The sequence below is a fragment of the Salvia hispanica genome, chromosome 1, assembly GCF_029641045.1.
Source record: "Salvia hispanica isolate PSC_SH4W2 chromosome 1, Shi_PSC_v1, whole genome shotgun sequence".
NCBI classification, from domain to species: Eukaryota; Viridiplantae; Streptophyta; class Magnoliopsida; order Lamiales; family Lamiaceae; genus Salvia; species Salvia hispanica.
In genome coordinates, this window is record NC_142692.1 from 38,914,500 (window position 1) to 38,932,019 (window position 17,520).

At 34.3% G+C, this 17,520-nt stretch overlaps 4 protein-coding genes across 4 annotated transcripts; 1 reads left to right on the top strand and 3 right to left on the bottom strand.

Moving 5' to 3' along the window:
• Positions 1 to 455: 455 nt before the first annotated feature.
• LOC125223964 (peroxidase 64-like) lies at positions 456 to 2,283 on the bottom strand. Its single transcript, XM_048127286.2, has 4 exons — positions 2,076 to 2,283; positions 1,812 to 2,000; positions 1,224 to 1,386; positions 456 to 1,029 (listed from the first exon to the last, which is right to left on the bottom strand). The coding sequence occupies exons 1-4, from the start codon at positions 2,274 to 2,276 to the stop codon at positions 629 to 631; spliced, it is 954 nt and encodes a 317-aa protein (XP_047983243.1). The 5' UTR covers positions 2,277 to 2,283; the 3' UTR covers positions 456 to 628.
• A 3,591-nt stretch (positions 2,284 to 5,874) lies between these two features.
• Positions 5,875 to 7,449, bottom strand: LOC125219309 (expansin-A11-like). Its single transcript, XM_048121251.2, has 3 exons — positions 7,266 to 7,449; positions 6,822 to 7,143; positions 5,875 to 6,420 (listed from the first exon to the last, which is right to left on the bottom strand). Exons 1-3 carry the CDS (start codon positions 7,408 to 7,410, stop codon positions 6,114 to 6,116), a joined length of 774 nt encoding a protein of 257 aa, XP_047977208.1. The 5' UTR covers positions 7,411 to 7,449; the 3' UTR covers positions 5,875 to 6,113.
• A 1,444-nt stretch (positions 7,450 to 8,893) lies between these two features.
• LOC125219307 (uncharacterized) lies at positions 8,894 to 12,204 on the bottom strand. The gene is made up of 9 exons (XM_048121249.2): positions 12,057 to 12,204; positions 11,748 to 11,873; positions 11,077 to 11,157; positions 10,894 to 10,982; positions 10,697 to 10,771; positions 10,442 to 10,503; positions 10,285 to 10,356; positions 9,814 to 10,173; positions 8,894 to 9,284 (listed from the first exon to the last, which is right to left on the bottom strand). Exons 2-9 carry the CDS (start codon positions 11,868 to 11,870, stop codon positions 9,205 to 9,207), a joined length of 942 nt encoding a protein of 313 aa, XP_047977206.1. The 5' UTR covers positions 11,871 to 11,873; positions 12,057 to 12,204; the 3' UTR covers positions 8,894 to 9,204.
• A 3,121-nt stretch (positions 12,205 to 15,325) lies between these two features.
• On the top strand, positions 15,326 to 16,283 carry LOC125219308 (uncharacterized protein At1g76070-like). The gene has a single exon (XM_048121250.2). It carries the CDS (start codon positions 15,341 to 15,343, stop codon positions 16,124 to 16,126), a length of 786 nt encoding a protein of 261 aa, XP_047977207.2. The 5' UTR covers positions 15,326 to 15,340; the 3' UTR covers positions 16,127 to 16,283.
• The last annotated feature ends 1,237 nt before the right edge of the window (positions 16,284 to 17,520 follow it).

The window sequence follows — 17,520 nt, forward strand, 5'->3', positions numbered from 1 at the left end:
CTTTTACTATGTAGGTTAAACTAGATAGTTTTAGGATTTTGGTTTAGCTTTAGTTTCCTTCATGGGTTTTCTTTTTCTTTCTACTAGCTTGTGGTCTTCGGATCTCGGTTTGAGAAGTATTGTCGCTTGAATTTGTTGTGTACTGCAAAGTCGACACATACACGTATTATTCTTGTTATTTTTTGGCTTGAGCATTTTTCACTCTTTTATGGATTGATTCACTTTCCTTTCAGACTCCTTAGTCCAACAAATAAGAGGCAAATTTCCATAAATAATTTTTAACGAATTATTGAAATTCATAGTGAGATTGAATGAGCATTGGTGTGTAAATTGAAATCGATTTTGGTGTGGTTAGATCATGTTGGTGGGGGGCTATTTATTAGTATTACTCGTATAACAACTATTCATTAATTTAATGAATTCAAAAGAATAAATGCCCCCACTTCTTGGTGAAATTGAATTAATACTAGTAATTTTGAAATTGAACACCCATTGTTTCATGATGCATTTACAAATTACAATCGCATATCATCAGTACATATCAGGCGTATATACCGACAAACTACAAAGCCAATCTATACAACAATAACATAGCATAACAATCGAAACATCCTGTTCAATATAGTAATCAATTAACAACTCTGCAATTCAACCTTATCTCAGTCCCACCACCACTACTAATGGAGCTCATCTTGATCATGGACTTGGCAAATGCCTCAAAAAAGTGCTCTTGAGAGGCTGCATAGTTTCTTACCAATCCTTTGGTTTTAGAAGTTGTGAGCAGCGCTTGGTCGGAAGAGAAAAGGCTCTTTCCTTGAATAAGCAGTTTGTAGTATGCATTGTCGAATACAGTTGGTGAAGAGTCCATGTTGGCTCCCGCGCTCCTGACCTTGTTGTGCATGGGGCAAGTCCTCTTCAGGGCGCCTGCGAACGCAGGGCTCATTGTTGGGTCGACGTCGTTTAAGCTGTCGAAGTTGTGGATCCTGTTCTGGAAGGATGAGCAGTGGGAGAATCCGAGTGTGTGCCCTCCTGCATAAATATGTTATGCATGGTTTAGTATACGGACAAACTAAACATGAGAACTCATTTTAGAACTCTATTTATTCTGTTTGGAGAGAAAACTCCATATAGTCTATAAACCCAACATCTGTTGTTTTCGCACAACCGACGTGGGACAACACTAGAGTTCGTAAAATAGAGGATGAGTGGCATTGCTTAACTACCTGAGAGTGCAACTAGGTCCTCCCAAGAAAGGCCTCTCTTGGAGAAGCTTTGGTGCAATTGAGAGATGTTGAATGTGGGAAATGGCAATTGCAATGAGTCATTGGCCTTTGAGATTCTTCCATCTTTCCTCCCTTTAGGCACATCCCAAGTAGGTCCTCCAGACTAGTTAATTTAACATAAATCAAACCAAACCAATTAATCACACTATAATACACAAATTCCCATTTTAGTAATTAATCACGGTAAATTGCCATAAAAATCATGAATTCTGATAAAAAAAACCAATTGAAAAAACCATGAATTTTAAGATTGTTCACAATTGTCCCACATGTCTGATTTTGGTGAAATGATATCTAGCGTGACAATCAAATTAGGCAACACACTTAACACCTACTTAGCTACACCATCAGTTTGAGATATGCATGTGTCGCATCAACAAGATATTACACATACAAGCTTTCATGGTTCTTCTAACTAATTTTTAGAGTTGTGGGACGGACCAGAATTTAACCAAATTTTATGGTTTTCAACAATATTCCCTAATAATTAAGATGAAGCACCACATCACAATAACTTAATGAACTTACAAGTGCAACAGCATCTCTAGCAGCAAGAGCCAAAATGTCAGCACAAGAGACCACACCAGGGCACATCCTCTCCAATTCCTCCTTTGCATTATCAATCACATAAAATGCATGCAATGAAATATTTGGAGCACCATCTTTTTCAGCCTTCTCTTTCCCACTTGAATTCAGCAGTACAGAAGCATCACAACCCTTCAAAACATACACAAAGTTACACACATGTATAACAATTCTATCAAGAAAAACAAAAAAGAAATTTATTCATACCCTAATGAAACAGTCATGGAAGTGCATTCTGAGTAGAGCTGCTGGCACAGTCTTGTCATTGATCATGCCCTTATGCACAATCTTCGAGATCACCGGCTCCGCCTCCGGGCATGTTTGCTTATAGTAGTCCACACTCATTGAATTTGAAGAGCTCATGAAAATAGATGAAATGATGAGAGTAATAGTGATCAAGGAAGCCATTTTTTTTGTTTATACACTTCTTTGACCTTGAGTGAGTATTTGTAAGGACACCCCCCACCCCTCCGGGGGGTGGGGTAGGGTAATGGCATGTTAGTTGAGCTAGAACCACTTTGAGATTCACAAGAGTGGTTAAGGGAAGATAAGAACATTATTTATAGTAAGCTTTATATTGCAAGCCATTATGCTTGAGAATGAAATAATGTAGTTGGGACTTGGATTAATTGCTATAATTAAGTGTGACTTGATGAGTAGTTCAATGTGAGGCACATGGAATTTGGTTAAAAAAAGAGGAATTTTGGTTAGTTACTAACAACTTCAACTGACCCTACTGATCATTAACCACTTCACATAAAAATTCTTAGCAAGAAATTCAAAAAAAAAAAAAATAGACATGAAACTATTTGGTGGATAGGGTAGAAGAAATGAAGAGTCAACGTGAAATATACAATAGATAGCCACATAAATATGTATGACCTATATTTGGTAAATAATAAAAATAATTATAAAATTTTACGACTTAGAATTATTGAGTCATTAACATATTAATTAAATGTATCATCATAACGTGAGTAACATAAGTAGTTTATACTGTGGTGTTCGCTTTGTTAGATAAAATAATATCAAGATATAATCTATGATTAAATTGTGATATTACCGACCTTATCGTACCGAAAATACTAAACTTTCGGTACGGTATGATACTTTACCGAAAGATTCCGGTAAGGTAACAGTATGAATTTTCAAATACCGCGATATACCACTGCATACCGAAATTCGGTATATACCGTAAACTAACATATATACCACAAAAATATAAACATAATTATATATAAAATATATTTTATATATTTAAAATTATAAAATCTATTGTGAAATATAAATATAATTATGAATAAATTATATTTAATTTATTTTTAAAATTATAAAATATAAATAATATTCTAAATACTCTAATTTTCTATATTAATTGATGTTGAAAGTCAGGTATACCGCAAAAGTAAGGTATACCGAATTTCGGTACGGTATACCGAAAATGAGGTACGGCATCGTTATGGAAATTCGTCATACCGAAAATAAGGTATACCAAAAACTTTGGTAAGGTAAAGGCATGACTTTTTCGCATACCGTATTTACAGTAAGTAGGGGTGTGCATTCGGGTTTCGGTTCGGTTTTTCGCCCAAACCGAACCGAACCCGAAAAACCGAATTTAGGTTAAAATTGAAACCGAACCAAACCGAAAAACCGAAAAACCGAAACCGAAAAACCGAAAACCGAACTTAAAAAACCGAACTAAACCGAAAAAACCGAAATTTCAAAACAAAACCGAAAAACCGAAAAAAATAGTATATTTTAATATATCTAATTTATTTTATTTTATATACTAATAGAATATAAATATATATAATATAAAATTAATATATAATATTTATTATATAAAAATATATTAGAAGAATATATGTTATATATATGATATAATATACTAAATTAATAGGATAAAAATATATAATAATATATTTAAAATATAATTCGATTTTTTTTTTCGCCCAAACCGAACCGAACCGAAAAACTGAAATTTTTGTATTTTTAAAACCGAACCGAACCGAAAAACCGAAAAAACCGAACCGAATTTCAAAATTTCGGTTTGGTTCGGTTCGGATATTCGGTTTTCGGTTATTTTGCTCACCCCTAACAGTAAGTTATACGGTATAGTGGTTTCGGTAAGTTATACCGTACCTACCCACCCCTAGAGGAGGTTGGCCATGTCTAATTATCATATGATGTTCATCTTAGATTGAGTTTTGGGATTCAATCTTATGAACAAACACACTACATAAGTACGCGTACTGCTACGACTTGCACACCCTCTCAAAAACGTGGGCTTATGTTTAGGGTTTTACATAGTTGAAACTAAAGTAAATGACTAAATTTTAGATTAAATTAATATGACTAATTAAGTTTGTCATGGCATGTTTAATGTATCTACATTGCCAAGAAATCAAATAGATATTTATAGTTCTTAGTTATGATTTGAATTATGATTATTATTTGCGTATAACTATGTATAAAAATTAATAAAATATTCATATGGATTATGGACCCACACTAGCGGTGTTCATAAATGTGGGGCTCAATCATTTGTATGTAGCTTATAATAAAAGATTTCAACATTTATATAGTTCTAGATTAGTGTAAACATATAAATGAAATAAATTGCGTGCAATTAAAGAACAAACATATATCCTTGTTTCATTTAGTAATTAGTCTAAATATAAGGTATGACACAGTTTTGACGCAACTGATTATTATTGACAAGATTCGTTAATTTATTCAATTTGGGGAAAAGGGAATATTGGAGATAATGGTTTCCTAATTAATAAACTCCGTTATTAGTGCTAAAACATTCATTTTCCATTCAATAATTGGTGCGATTTAGGTGTGTCGTTATCTCATATAAGTCGCATAGTTGTTAATATTGATAAAACAGAGATTTGAGTGGTACTTAAATTACAAAATAGATAGGTCATAATTGAGATTTATTTGGAAATTTCTCTAATAACTAACCGTATAGTATCAATTGATCTGCGTGCATATTTATAGTAGTATCTTAATTTAATTGTAACTTTTCTTTGGTGCAAAGTTAAAAATGGTTTGGACTACAATTGAATTAATATGTTGCAAAAACAAGAGCAGTCTCTTGAAAATGCTCTTAATATCTGCAGTTGCAAAAGTGGAAATTGAGGTGGGAATGTACTTAGAATGTCATTTGTTAGTAATATTATATTTATTTACATGCATTAAAATATTTGTAGCATATATTAATTAATTTTTAAATATATATGTTAATTGTCTTCACTATGTAAATAAAATAACATAATTAAATTTATATAATATATATTTGGTATTTACTTTATAAAAGACTTTGTATTTTAAAGCAAATAAGACATCATTGTTTATTTTTAACACAAGAGCTCAACCACTTCAATGATTTTGTTTGTTCCATCATCAATGTTTACAGAAGTCTATTTCTAAGTTCATTTCCTTACGAGCATTTGGGCCTACTAGTATTATGCTAACCAAACCCAATCATTTAAAAATTCCTCATAAAGCACATTAATGTGAAAGATAAAAGGTGTTTTATTAAGTGTGCAATTGATTGGTCATACAAAGAATATTACGATTAGCGGTTTTGGGCTCATCTACCGCCTAAAATGAGTGTTGAGTTTTGATCATATTTGAGTGTAAATAAAGTTTAAAATATAAGAAGTTATTGCTGCATTTTTCAAATGTTTGTGCTGGTTTAATTATAAGGAAATCCGGAATATAATCTTTTTCTTAATTACGCAATTTATATGTTTGATTTAATTATAAAGAAAGTCATTTGATTCCTAAATTAATAAAAGATTACACTTTTAAAATTTGGAAATTTTAAACGATACTTAACTCTCTTAGGCCAATGAAAATTATGGTTTCAGCATTGTGAAATATAACTAACGTAGCTGATATTCTTATCGTACCACTTGTTATTAATAAATTAATCGTCGTTTCATTCACATGATATATATATTTTTGCTGAACAAACGACTGAACGAGCCCAAGATGAAAAATAGTAGTAGTAACACTTTTATTAGAGTTATTCATCAAATTATATAGCCTAAACACTAAATTACAAACCAATAATTTATGTTTCAAAAATATAAAATTTGCCATTCCTCTCAATCACCATTACCAAAATGCATATCAATTCCTTTAGCGGGCTGCTTTTTTGTATAAAAGCACGCCACGGCCTTTTTAAGAGTAGCAAAGCCCAAAATGCATTGAGCGAATGTACTAATGGGCCTAGAATTGGGTTGGGCTTGAAAACGTCTGACCAAAAGCCCAATTAGAGGGCACAATGTTGTTGAAAATCTTGGTGATTCCATCACTTGTTGTGACCTTGAATGAGATTGACTGTCCATTTAATTTTGAGTTTGATTGCCAATTTGCACCCCAATTTCTTGACATGGACATCCACCCTGTGTTGCTGCCTTTAATTTGGACCGATTGTACTGAACCGGCGTTGGCGACATTGCTGATCATCACTAGCTCGAAGTAGTCTCGGCCATTGATCGTGAACCGAACCCCACCGTGCTTCTTGCATGGAACCCTGAAGTATTTTTGGAATTTCGACAAGAAATCAGGAATTTACACGGAAAGAAATTGAGAACATCGATCGATAAGATTTTACTAGACGATAAAGTTCAACTTAATTAGTAAGATGTTTCGCCTCCAATTAGAAAGTTATTGACGAATGAAATAAACAAATATCTTAAATCGATCTAGTTACTTCACCTATTGCCATTTAATTAAAAAGAATGATACTCCCTACGTCCCACAAAAGATGTCACACTTGTGGGACAACACGAGATCTTAGGAAGTTTTATTTTGTGTGTTAGGTGAAAAGAGAAAATATAATATATTATTACGAGAGAGAATCTTTTATAAAAATGAAAATATGACATGTCGTGGGACAAACTAAAAAGAAAAGTGAGACATTTTTTGTATTACCTCTGGTAAATGACGGGGACAATCCCGCCCCTATATATCCCGATCTTTTCCCAAGCCGGCTGCGCCATGTCAAAGTGCTGGCGCGGTGGGTTGCACCACCCACCGTTGTCGCTCGGGAGATCGAAGTTGGGCGGGCAGAAGTTGGTGGCAGTGACGGTCACTGACACCCCCTTTTTGCACCACTGAGGATCCGCATTGTAGTCACACATTATCTTGTAGCATTGCCCACACGACGCCCCGTCGTTGAACAGCGCCGTGCTCAACGCCGCTGTCCTCGTCCCGTACCCGGTCGAGTACAAGTTCCCGTACCCACACGCACCTCCTATAAACAAAACAAAACAAAACAAAATGATAAATTAAACATCACTTCACTATTCCATTTGACTCAAATATAACACAATCTATCTATATCTATACATATATAAAAACACAATTATTACACACCCATGGTTCCCGAGGCGTCGGCGCCACCGTAGAACGTGGCGTGGGCCGACGTCCAACCGGAGGCAGTGAAGGCACTAGCATTGATGATGAAGCAACACAACACCACTCCTACCACCACTGCCGAATCAATTTTGGAATGAATCATCTTGAAATTGTGTGACACTTAGAATTGATAAATGCTGTGGGATTTATAAGACTGAGAACAGAATCTGTGGGGGAAATAAAATAAATTATCTCTGTGAATTCTGAATCTCATTCAATTATTCCCACGTTCTCATCCACATGGAGGGAGGCTGTGAATGGATGAAATAATTTGGTACACACACAGAATTCAATGCAAGGCTCTATAGATAGAAAATTGTTCAGAGTTGAGACAGTGTGAGAGGTGGTGGCATGTGGCTTGCTTTGACCATATGTAACGCAGACACAGTCCATTCTAATCATGTGTAACCCACGTGCTTTTTGAGGTGCGACTTTGTCTTCATATGCTCTAATTATATCCATCTACACCCTCTTTGTTCGCATTCTTTTCTTACAGTTTTTTCTTCTTGTAATCATGGTTACCGGCGGATTACTACGACAAGGGCGGATTTAGGCGGGATTGGAGTCGATCAATCCCATTTGACCTTATGGAAGCTTCACCTCGACCACATCGTCGAGGCATGAGTACTGCCCGATATATTTCTCCTACTATTCCTAATGAAAGTATTTTAAGTCTATTTTCTAAATATTGATGTTCGTAACAAACAGTTGTCGCACACACTAAAAAGATAATGTTACTTAAACCATTTTTGTGAAACAAAGTGCAACTCGACGTTTCCCTTTGTGAGCAATAGATCAGAAGTTCGAGTCATAATTAAAGATAGAAATTAACAAAAATTAAAAAATAATTAGATTTATTGGTTATGTACAAAAATAGTATATATATGAGGGAGATCTCATGCTACAACTTTATTGTTCCTTTCCACTTTAAAAAAGGTGAAATTATGATGGTCTTCAACTTGCAAATAGTATACCTTTTGTTGGTATGGAATGTAATGCAATTTAGAAATGGAAGTGGACAAATGGGCGACTATTGTGATTGTTCCATAATTGAATATAGTATATGATGATTTAAGAAAAATAAATAAAATAGTGGTGTAATTTCTCCATTTCTTCGTTTTCCATTGGGATGCGTAAGAAGGAATAACATATCTCATGTAAAAGGGATTAGGTTTATCACAAGTTGTCACGTTCTCGAACTATCAAAAACTTATCCATGTGAAGACACCAACGTAGGCAGCAATCCTAGAGACACTACCAATACATCATACATAAAAGCATATTCTGATTCTCAAAGTTCCAATCATTGCTTCAAACTATTTAACTTTGATAACAGTCCCTCCGTGAATTAAAAAACTATTTTTACAAACAAATGGAGTATATAAGTTATACTACTAGTATTCAATTAACCTTTTCAAGCAGCATGTCCCAGTATCCCAAAAGAATAAGATATAATTTTCTAGACACACTTATAACTATTTTGATTAAGAACCTCAAAAATTTGGTAGAAAGTTTTGAAACCAAATAACATGGGTTTTAAGCATCAGAAAATAACAAGAAACCCATACAATTCAAGATTCTTTACCTAGAGAGGAAGTCAATTTATAATAAATCAGCCAGCAAACTTATCCAATCCAAGCATACAAATTAAAGAATGTGCTTCATAACAATCAAGTCACACTTGATCAAAGCAACTAAAAAGCTATGGAAGTATATAAGGTGAATGAGAAAACAAAAAGGCTCACCACGCAGACGCGGCACAAGTTAGTCTTTCTACTACGAATCATTACACAGATGACTTCCTACTGTTAATTCTAGCAAATAGTATCTCGGAAATACATAGAAAGGGAGATGAACAACGTATTGTCCTCACGCAATAAACACCGAGCTCTGGCACTCAACTAGTGGCGGCAATGGCAGGGCCGTTAGGTCTGAATCCACGACCTCTGCCACGGAAACCCCTACCACGACCACGGCCTGCGTCAAAAGGAACTCATCAATTACCATACCATAGAGCTCAACACTAGCAAAACAAATAACTGCTCTACTATTGTTTTGAGATGCACGCAATTGAGAAAGAGGCGGAGATAGGCCAGAATCATTGTAGTGAAAAATCAAAGGGTTCTTGAACACAAAAGGACAATGAATAAGAGTTGCTGACCAAATATATGTCAAAATTTGCGAAATAAATGAGGTTAGTGTTTGGGCCATATTGAAAAATGCATGCAACACAATATTGGAAATCGACTAAAACAACTCTATGAAATCAAATATTTCTGAGAAAACAGCAGTTAAGAGCCATGAAAAAGAAGAGCATCGGGAGTGGGCGTGCTTGGGCTCAGCCAAGAAGTGCTTCTTATTATCTAACAAATCAATCAGAAACTATTTCCCAGCCAAAATTAATAAACTTTTAACATAATAATACTAAGAAGTAAGAATGACAACAACAACAACAATAATAATAATAACAATAATAATAAGGGAATAGTTTAAATGGCTGCAGTACCTCGAGGTGCATCTTGGTTGTAGCGAGGTGCATCTTGGTTGTAGCCACCAGCATCATTCTGAGCATCTGACTGATAATATCCACCCCTGCCACCACGGCCACCAGACTCATACTGAGCATCTGACTGATAATATCCACCCCTGCCACCACGGCCACCAGCCTCATACTGAGCATCTGATTGATAATATCCTCCCCTGCCACCACGGCCACCAGCATCATTCTGAGCATCTGACTGATAATATCCTCCCCTGCCACGTCCACGGAAATTGCGGCCTCTACCTCGCCCCCTGCCCCTAGGGTAACCACGATTCCGGTCATAGCCCCCATCGTCAAACTCAGCAGTCATGGCGTATCCATTCCCTAAAGTAGAATGCAGGAAAAACAGATTATACAGCTGCAAAATTATAAGTTTCTTTAAACTTTAATTGTGTTTATCTAAGAACAAGAAAGAAAAGGTTTCAGCTGTAATACCAGCAGGACCGCCTCTAGGCCGTCCCCTCCCTCTACCACCTCTGCCTCTTCCACGGCCCACAGGTGACCCCTCTACAGAGTAAGAATATTGCAAAATATAAGCTGTCATCAAACTAAAAGGTACGGGACAAGACTAAATCAAAAAATGTCACACCACCTCCTTCATATTCAAGCTCTGTTGACACCTTCACCTGGTCAGCTGGTATGGGGGGTTGATACCTGTATCACATAACAGACAATTATCAAAACAGCTTCCATAAATTAAAACACGATAAAATAATGGTTTAGAAATCATATTTTAGATATCCATAATTTTGAAGCAGATCTATCAAGTTGCTAAAAATTAGATAGCACCTCAAAGTATAAATCAACATAAAGATCAAGTCAACAAAAACGTATAGATGCTACTCACCCAACATTATTCAGGTCCAAGTCCTTTTTGGAGAGAGTAATAGTGACCATTGACACTTTCCTCGTCGTTTCCAGACTGTATGATCAGTAAACAGTGTCAATTAGTCCAGTAATATATGTATGTTTCACTGTGATGATATAAGGATAGGAAATAATATTTTGAACTCCTACAACATAAAACATTTGAAGTAAACTTACGTTTGGAGGCCTTCCTCCAGAGGTTCCCATGTGTCAGTGATATCAGTGGACTGAATTGATGTAATTTGGTGAAGACCAACAATTCTCCTCTGAATTAAGAAAGATACAATAAATTCAGACCACCATCAGCAATAAAGAACAAACAGTTAAGGAAAACCATGAAAAATCATCAGCTAAGGAGACCTTGATTAACTCCACAATTGTGACAGTTTTATTGATGGCTCTGCCCATTGCCTTGAATACTACTTCATCTGAGCCCTTTTCCTACAGTTATCACATAGTACATGAAATATATCAGCATCTGTATGAAACTATGGGCATAGATCCAAACATTGAGTGTTACGAAAAATGACAAAGTATGTGAATAATCATGTCAACAAGACAACAAAAGTGCAGGAGAGCATGCAATCCCACACAGAACAGTTTATAATAAATATCACATCATTACTCCATGTAACAAGATAATTATTCCCGGAAATCCTTTCTATGTATCTTTCCTTCATAGCAAACTGTATAAAGGCATTCACACAATCGGCAATTACATGGATTTTACTACATATTTGAAATTTCATATATATACACTACAAGCTGAAGCTATATTATTCATCACGAAATTTAAATCATACAAAATCTACTTAAGAATCATATAACCAGTTTTGAAGCTTTTAATACAAATAAGTACAAAAATCATACACTACTAGTCTAACAAAATTTGCATAAACAAATGCAAACCGCAATAGTTGAGACTGTGAAACTACACGCTAAATAACCTCACTTCATCAACAACAAACGCAGTGCCGATACATAAATTCACGAACCAATACACTATCACAAACAGTACCGCATATTCATACCTGAAGCAGAGTCATGGCGTAAGTGATGTAGCTCCGCATCCTGCCCTGGCTTGTAATCCGAATTTCATTCTCGTCGATCGGCGTCTCCACCTTCGGCTTCTCCACCTTCTGGTACCGATCCATGCTCTACGAAATCCAAAAAACATAAATTAAATCATCTAATTAGAATTAAATAACAAAACCTCGAAACTGACAAACTAAATTCAAGCAGTATGTGAAACAAAAAACTGGAAATAAAAGCGAGCATCAGCTAGGGTTTTGCTGGTGAAAACAGGAGGAACGGATCCGCAAAATACACACATGGAATACCTTGACGAAGTGTACGTGTACGTATTTGTGTACGGAAGGATGAGATGGTAAAGGGATAATCCCTCTTCTCCGGCTTCGTTACTTCTTTGCTTAGCTCACGAAGATTTTGCTGCGTGCTCCGTAGCTATTTATAGTCCGAGCCCAAAAGCTGTGCCCTAGCTCAATTTAATTGGTCAAACCGGTTTTGGGTAGTTGCTTTTTTATTTTTATTTACTCTTAATTAATTCAAGGTGTCCTATAATTTTAATAATCAGTTTTAAAAAATTATAATCTTATCCAATTTTTGAAATATTCTGATTTCTCATTCATTATTAAGCGTGTTTTTTATTTGGTGACACGTGTTTCAAATTGACGACATTAGTATTTGTTTAGTATATTTAAAATATAATAAATTTCGCACGTTGATCTTTTTATAGATTTTTTCGAATGACACACTGGATAAATTTTTATTTTACAGTCAATTTTTAAAATCGGATCACAAACGCCAAAAATCATGATTTTTCTGCATATTTTATAGTAATTGGTATAATATCATTCATTGATATATATTTCGTGATATTTTGTTACTATCACAATAATTTGCGTTCATATTGATTTTTAGATTGTCTTTAAATTTGTTGTTGTAAAAGAAAAGAGCAATATTTTCTGCCCAAAATCTGGCAAATATGCGCATTGATGGCAATTTATTAGACATGATTATGAATTGTAGTCTAATTTTGTATGGTTCACATAATTTGAAATAATATTGAGTATGAAAGAAATAAAACAATACAAAATCTACATTTTATACAATCTATGCTGGGCTCTTAATGGAGTTATAGGCATAGAGAATTGGGCTGGGCTCTTGAATCTACTTCATATTATAAATGGTTTCTACAAAATGGGTTTTGATTTTGAAAAATGAAGTTGCCCCATAAGACAATGTAGATGTAGCCCAATAACACTCGGTCCCAGTCCCATGAACCTAGTATGTAGTTATATTTCGTTATGATAATACTCCCTCCGTTTGGTATTAGTAGTTCGTTTTTCCACTTTGGTATTAGTAGTTCGTTTTTCCACTTTAGCATGTCTGTTAATAGAAGTCTCATTTGAATTTTCACTAACTCGTCTCATTAACATTTCATTACAAAATATACTTATAGAAGTATGACTTGCATTTCATTACTTTATTCAATTCACATCGCTCAAAACATGTTTCATAAAGAAATGAGACTCTTCATTGTGGATGGGAGAAGGATAATTTATTCTGATAGAAACTTGTGTTTTGATATGCAAGATAAATTACCACCACATATGTGTTAGTCTTTCAGCCTACCCCTCTCCATATTTAGTTGGATTAACATTAACCTACCAAATTGGCGAGCATCCTTAATTTTACGAATGTTAATAGGGTCAAGCCATAAGTTTTATGAATGCTAATCAGGCCAGTCTATCAACTTTCAGATCGGCCCTCCTTAAATTACTTATATTAGACTATAAATTCATTGAACTATAAATTTCAATTAAAATCTTCTAATTTTATAAGCTGTCCAGATTAATCCACGAATTTCGAACCGAACTCACATTCCTACATCGCCAAGTGATATGCATGCTAAGAAAGTAAGACATTATGCATCATTTTAATTTTTGCACTCCTAATTACTATTATAACGAACAATATCATTCGCAACTACCATATTCGCACGAGTGATAAAATCATTTAAAATAATCATTGCTTATCAATTATTAATACTAGTGGACGGCACTATATGACTATATCATCGTCGTGTAATATATATATATATATATATATATATATATAAAAGTCAATTTTCCTATGTTCAACATTTGGATATTATCAAATTTAAAGTACTACTTGTAATATATATATATATATATATATATATATATATATATATATATATATATATATATAAGTCAATTTTCCTATGTTCAACATTTGGATATTATCAAATTTAAAGTACTACTTGTAATTGTATAATAATATATCACAATTTAAATAACCGATCCACGAGTAAAGTTCAAAGCCTGCCGTTTAGTATGACTTTGTTTTATCCAATAATATTAAATCACCAAATTGCAGGCCACATCCATTAATTTCTATATTATCATCACGTTGAAAAAATCAAATTCAATTATCTATATTTAAAACATTGGAACCACTTTCACGAATATTGTGGCAAATAATCTTGAATTCTTTTTCAATTTTCCAATATAAACACAACTACGTATAGACTATACAATTCAGTCTAATACTATGAACTAGTATTATGTTGAATTGTTGATTAATTAGGCAACCGATTTGCATAAACTAATTGATTTGGTGGATTTAGCCCCGAGATATTAACATTTCAATTACTCCATTTATTTATCATGTGATACAACTAATTGCAGAAAGTATATACTCCATGTATAAAAATGTTATTCTACATACATGTAAGCAATCATTCTTTACTATCCCCTTGTTTGGTTCACATTAGCATTGTATCGTTTGTTCTAATACATTATAGTTTATTTTGATGCAAATATCTCAAAAGTGGCCATCGATGTCTTATTATTTTAATTTTCTCTATAACTTTAAATAAATGGATGAAATACCATAATTGGACTTTACATGGTATGTAGGTATAAAATTTAATACTATTAATCATAATTTTTAATATATTAAATTAAACTAAATATATAGAATAAAATAAATAACGGTAAACATGCATAAGCGACACACCTTGGCCTAAAGGCCCTACCAAAAAAATTATTTTTCAGTTATATAATCATATCAATTGGTTGGTATTTTTGGTGTAAGATTATCATGCAAAATCCCCATTCAACTAAAAAAAACAGAGACATATTATTCTATAGTAATGTGTGACAAAGACTAAGGAGTACTCCCTCTGTCAGTCATTAGGAGTGTCATTTCTTGGCAGCACAGGGTTTAAGAAATGTTAAGAAAAATGGGTAGAAAAAAGTCGGTGGAACAAGGGTCCCACTAGTATATATATTAGTTTTAAATGAGATGTGAGTGAAATGAGTTAGTGGAAGATGAGAGTCATATTACTACTATTTATGATAAAAGTGAACCGAGACTACTATTCGCAGTCGTACTAAAATGGAAAAACGGGATTCATATTCGCGGCGGAAGGGAGTACTATATTATTATTATTAGGAAATATAGTGCTTGACCAATTTAGTTACCTATTACACCACCCATACAGACAAGTCAAATATACATCCCCAATTCCATTATCTCGTCTTGTTGTACTCCTCATTGATACACACACACCCGCATGTATGTGTGTGTTTTTTGCGCACACATATATACACAAACATACACATTGAGAGAGAGAAAAAAAAAGAAAGAGAAGTGGTGTCAAATGGAGAAAGCAGCACCAAATAACAAGAAGCTCAAAAACAAGATTCTGAAGCTTCTTCCAAAGGCGATCTCCTTCAGCCCGCGGCGTGACACCCGGCCCGAGAGGCCCAAAACCCACCACAACAAAGCCTTCTCCGGCCCGATCATCCCGGCCGAGGCCCGTCGCAAGCTCAGGAGCTTCGAGACGTTCACGCACGAGCCGACTTCTCCGAAGGTCACGTGCACGGGGCGGGTCAAGCACAAGGGCAGGATTTCCGAGAAGACGAAGAAGAAGCAGGTTTCTGTACCGAAAGAGTTGAAGCCCGTTTCTGATCTCCCGCAGGCCGTGAAGAAGGCCAAGAAGAAGAAGAAGAAGGCGGGGATGATAAAGAAGTTTTTGAGGGGAGAGAGGAAGTGCGTTGAGGTTGAGCCCGAGGGTGGGAGCGCGCCGAGCCTGTGCCATATGAGGAAATTCGCGAGCAGCCGCGACACGTTTGCGAATTTCGATTGGGCGACGGCGGCGCAGATTGCGCCGGAGGATTGCTGCGATGGAGAGAGGGCGTATAGCGATGGTGACTATGATGATGACGACGAGTGCGGCGTACCTTTCTCGGCGCCAATATTGAGCGGCGGCGAATTGGAGCCGAAGAAGGAGATTAATTTGTGGAAGAGAAGGACCATGGCTCAGCCTAGGAGTCTTGAGTTGGATTTGGATGAATAGATCAAATTAATTAGGATAAATTATGCAATTCTCTTTTTCTTTTTCTTAATGATGATATTTGATTTTGTTGTTGTAGGTTCATTTAAAAGTTTGTACTATAATTATGTTGTACATATGGGTAGATATATTTTTTGAAACTATACTTTTTTGGTTTGAACGAGTTTGAGTTTTGTTTACTTGATCTCGTTCGAAGCTAGACTTTTTTTATTTAAGCAAACAAGTTTCAGCTATATATTCTTTAATTGGGTTAATTAATTGTCAAGTAGCAATGAATTTTCATCTATTTTTTAGTTTAACGTGTTATTTAAAAAATTGTGAATATATTATCATTCTTCAATTTCTTGTGATTAATGTACATAACGGCATCCCTCTATCATTCCCGATCATTGAAATATTGATATTTATTCGTGACATATCAACTTGTTAATTTAGGAGGATGATGTGTCCTATGAATTTTTAAATGGTGACATATAGCACCGTTCAAATCGGTATTGGATCTATAAAATTGACAAAATCAACAAGTACAAAATTTCATTAAAAATATTAATAATTTAAATATTCAAGAAGATAAATAAGAAATATATCTTCTTAATAAAGTTATAAATTAAGCAAAATAGTCAATCTAAAAGGATAAAATAGTACTTAATAACTTATTTATATTTGTACAGTAATGGTTCGCTAGAATATGGTTATAATATTTATCGAAACAAATTACATTTAGTTATGTGTAATATAGGGAAATAGTAAAATGACAACGCTATTTTGGATGACACTGTACCACTAATCATGACCATTAGATATAGGAATAGTATGATACACAAACTGCCACATGGCATCATAAATATATACAAAAAGTATGGGATTAGGCGTGGAGGGGTATTAAAGGTATGCCACTAAACGGTTTTATTCTTTCCTAAATTCAAGCAATTAATGTGGTAGATAAGGTAAGTTATTATTCATCTATTATTATGGCACGTTTGTTTTGTACCAAATATAGTTATTTTCTTATAATGTATTATATGATTTTCTTAATTATTATTTTTCATTGCTTAATTTTTTTATATGCAGCATATTGTTTCCTTTTATTTAATATTGTTGTAGTATTATTTTATTGGTGGAGTTTATATTTAATGATTTATTGTAATTTATTGATTAGTTGTTTGTATTACCAATTTCATATGTCAGATTGTTTGATTAAATATATTATATTGCTTGTTTATGAGTATGAAGTTGCATATCATTGTTTAGTGATTCCTTATTTGTCATTTTTGTGCTAAAAATAATAATAGAAGCTATATTTCATGCCTTATATACTTTATTGCTTATTAGTAATAGATATCGATTTGTGCTTGTTGTGGTGTAAATTTAACAATGACTTTGCATCGCATTTTGCT

Bases quoted from the DNA above. Each gene is read 5' to 3' on its own strand.
- LOC125223964 (XM_048127286.2), bottom strand. From the start codon at position 2,276: ATGGCTTCCTTGATCACTATTACTCTCATCATTTCATCTATTTTCATG. The intron at 2,001-2,075 runs GTATGAATAAAT...TATGTTTTGAAG, and splicing joins TCCATGACTGTTTCATTAGG to GGTTGTGATGCTTCTGTACT. The intron at 1,387-1,811 runs GTAAGTTCATTA...TAAATTAACTAG, and splicing joins CTAGAGATGCTGTTGCACTT to TCTGGAGGACCTACTTGGGA.
- LOC125219309 (XM_048121251.2), bottom strand. From the start codon at position 7,410: ATGATTCATTCCAAAATTGATTCGGCAGTGGTGGTAGGAGTGGTGTTG. The intron at 7,144-7,265 runs GTGTGTAATAAT...TTTTGTTTATAG, and splicing joins CGACGCCTCGGGAACCATGG to GAGGTGCGTGTGGGTACGGG. The intron at 6,421-6,821 runs GTAATACAAAAA...AAAATACTTCAG, and splicing joins GTCCCCGTCATTTACCAGAG to GGTTCCATGCAAGAAGCACG.
- LOC125219307 (XM_048121249.2), bottom strand. From the start codon at position 11,870: ATGGATCGGTACCAGAAGGTGGAGAAGCCGAAGGTGGAGACGCCGATC. The intron at 11,158-11,747 runs GTATGAATATGC...TGATAACTGTAG, and splicing joins ACGCCATGACTCTGCTTCAG to GAAAAGGGCTCAGATGAAGT. The intron at 10,504-10,696 runs GTGAGTAGCATC...TATGTGATACAG, and splicing joins TTGGACCTGAATAATGTTGG to GTATCAACCCCCCATACCAG.
- LOC125219308 (XM_048121250.2), top strand. From the start codon at position 15,341: ATGTATGTGTGTGTTTTTTGCGCACACATATATACACAAACATACACA.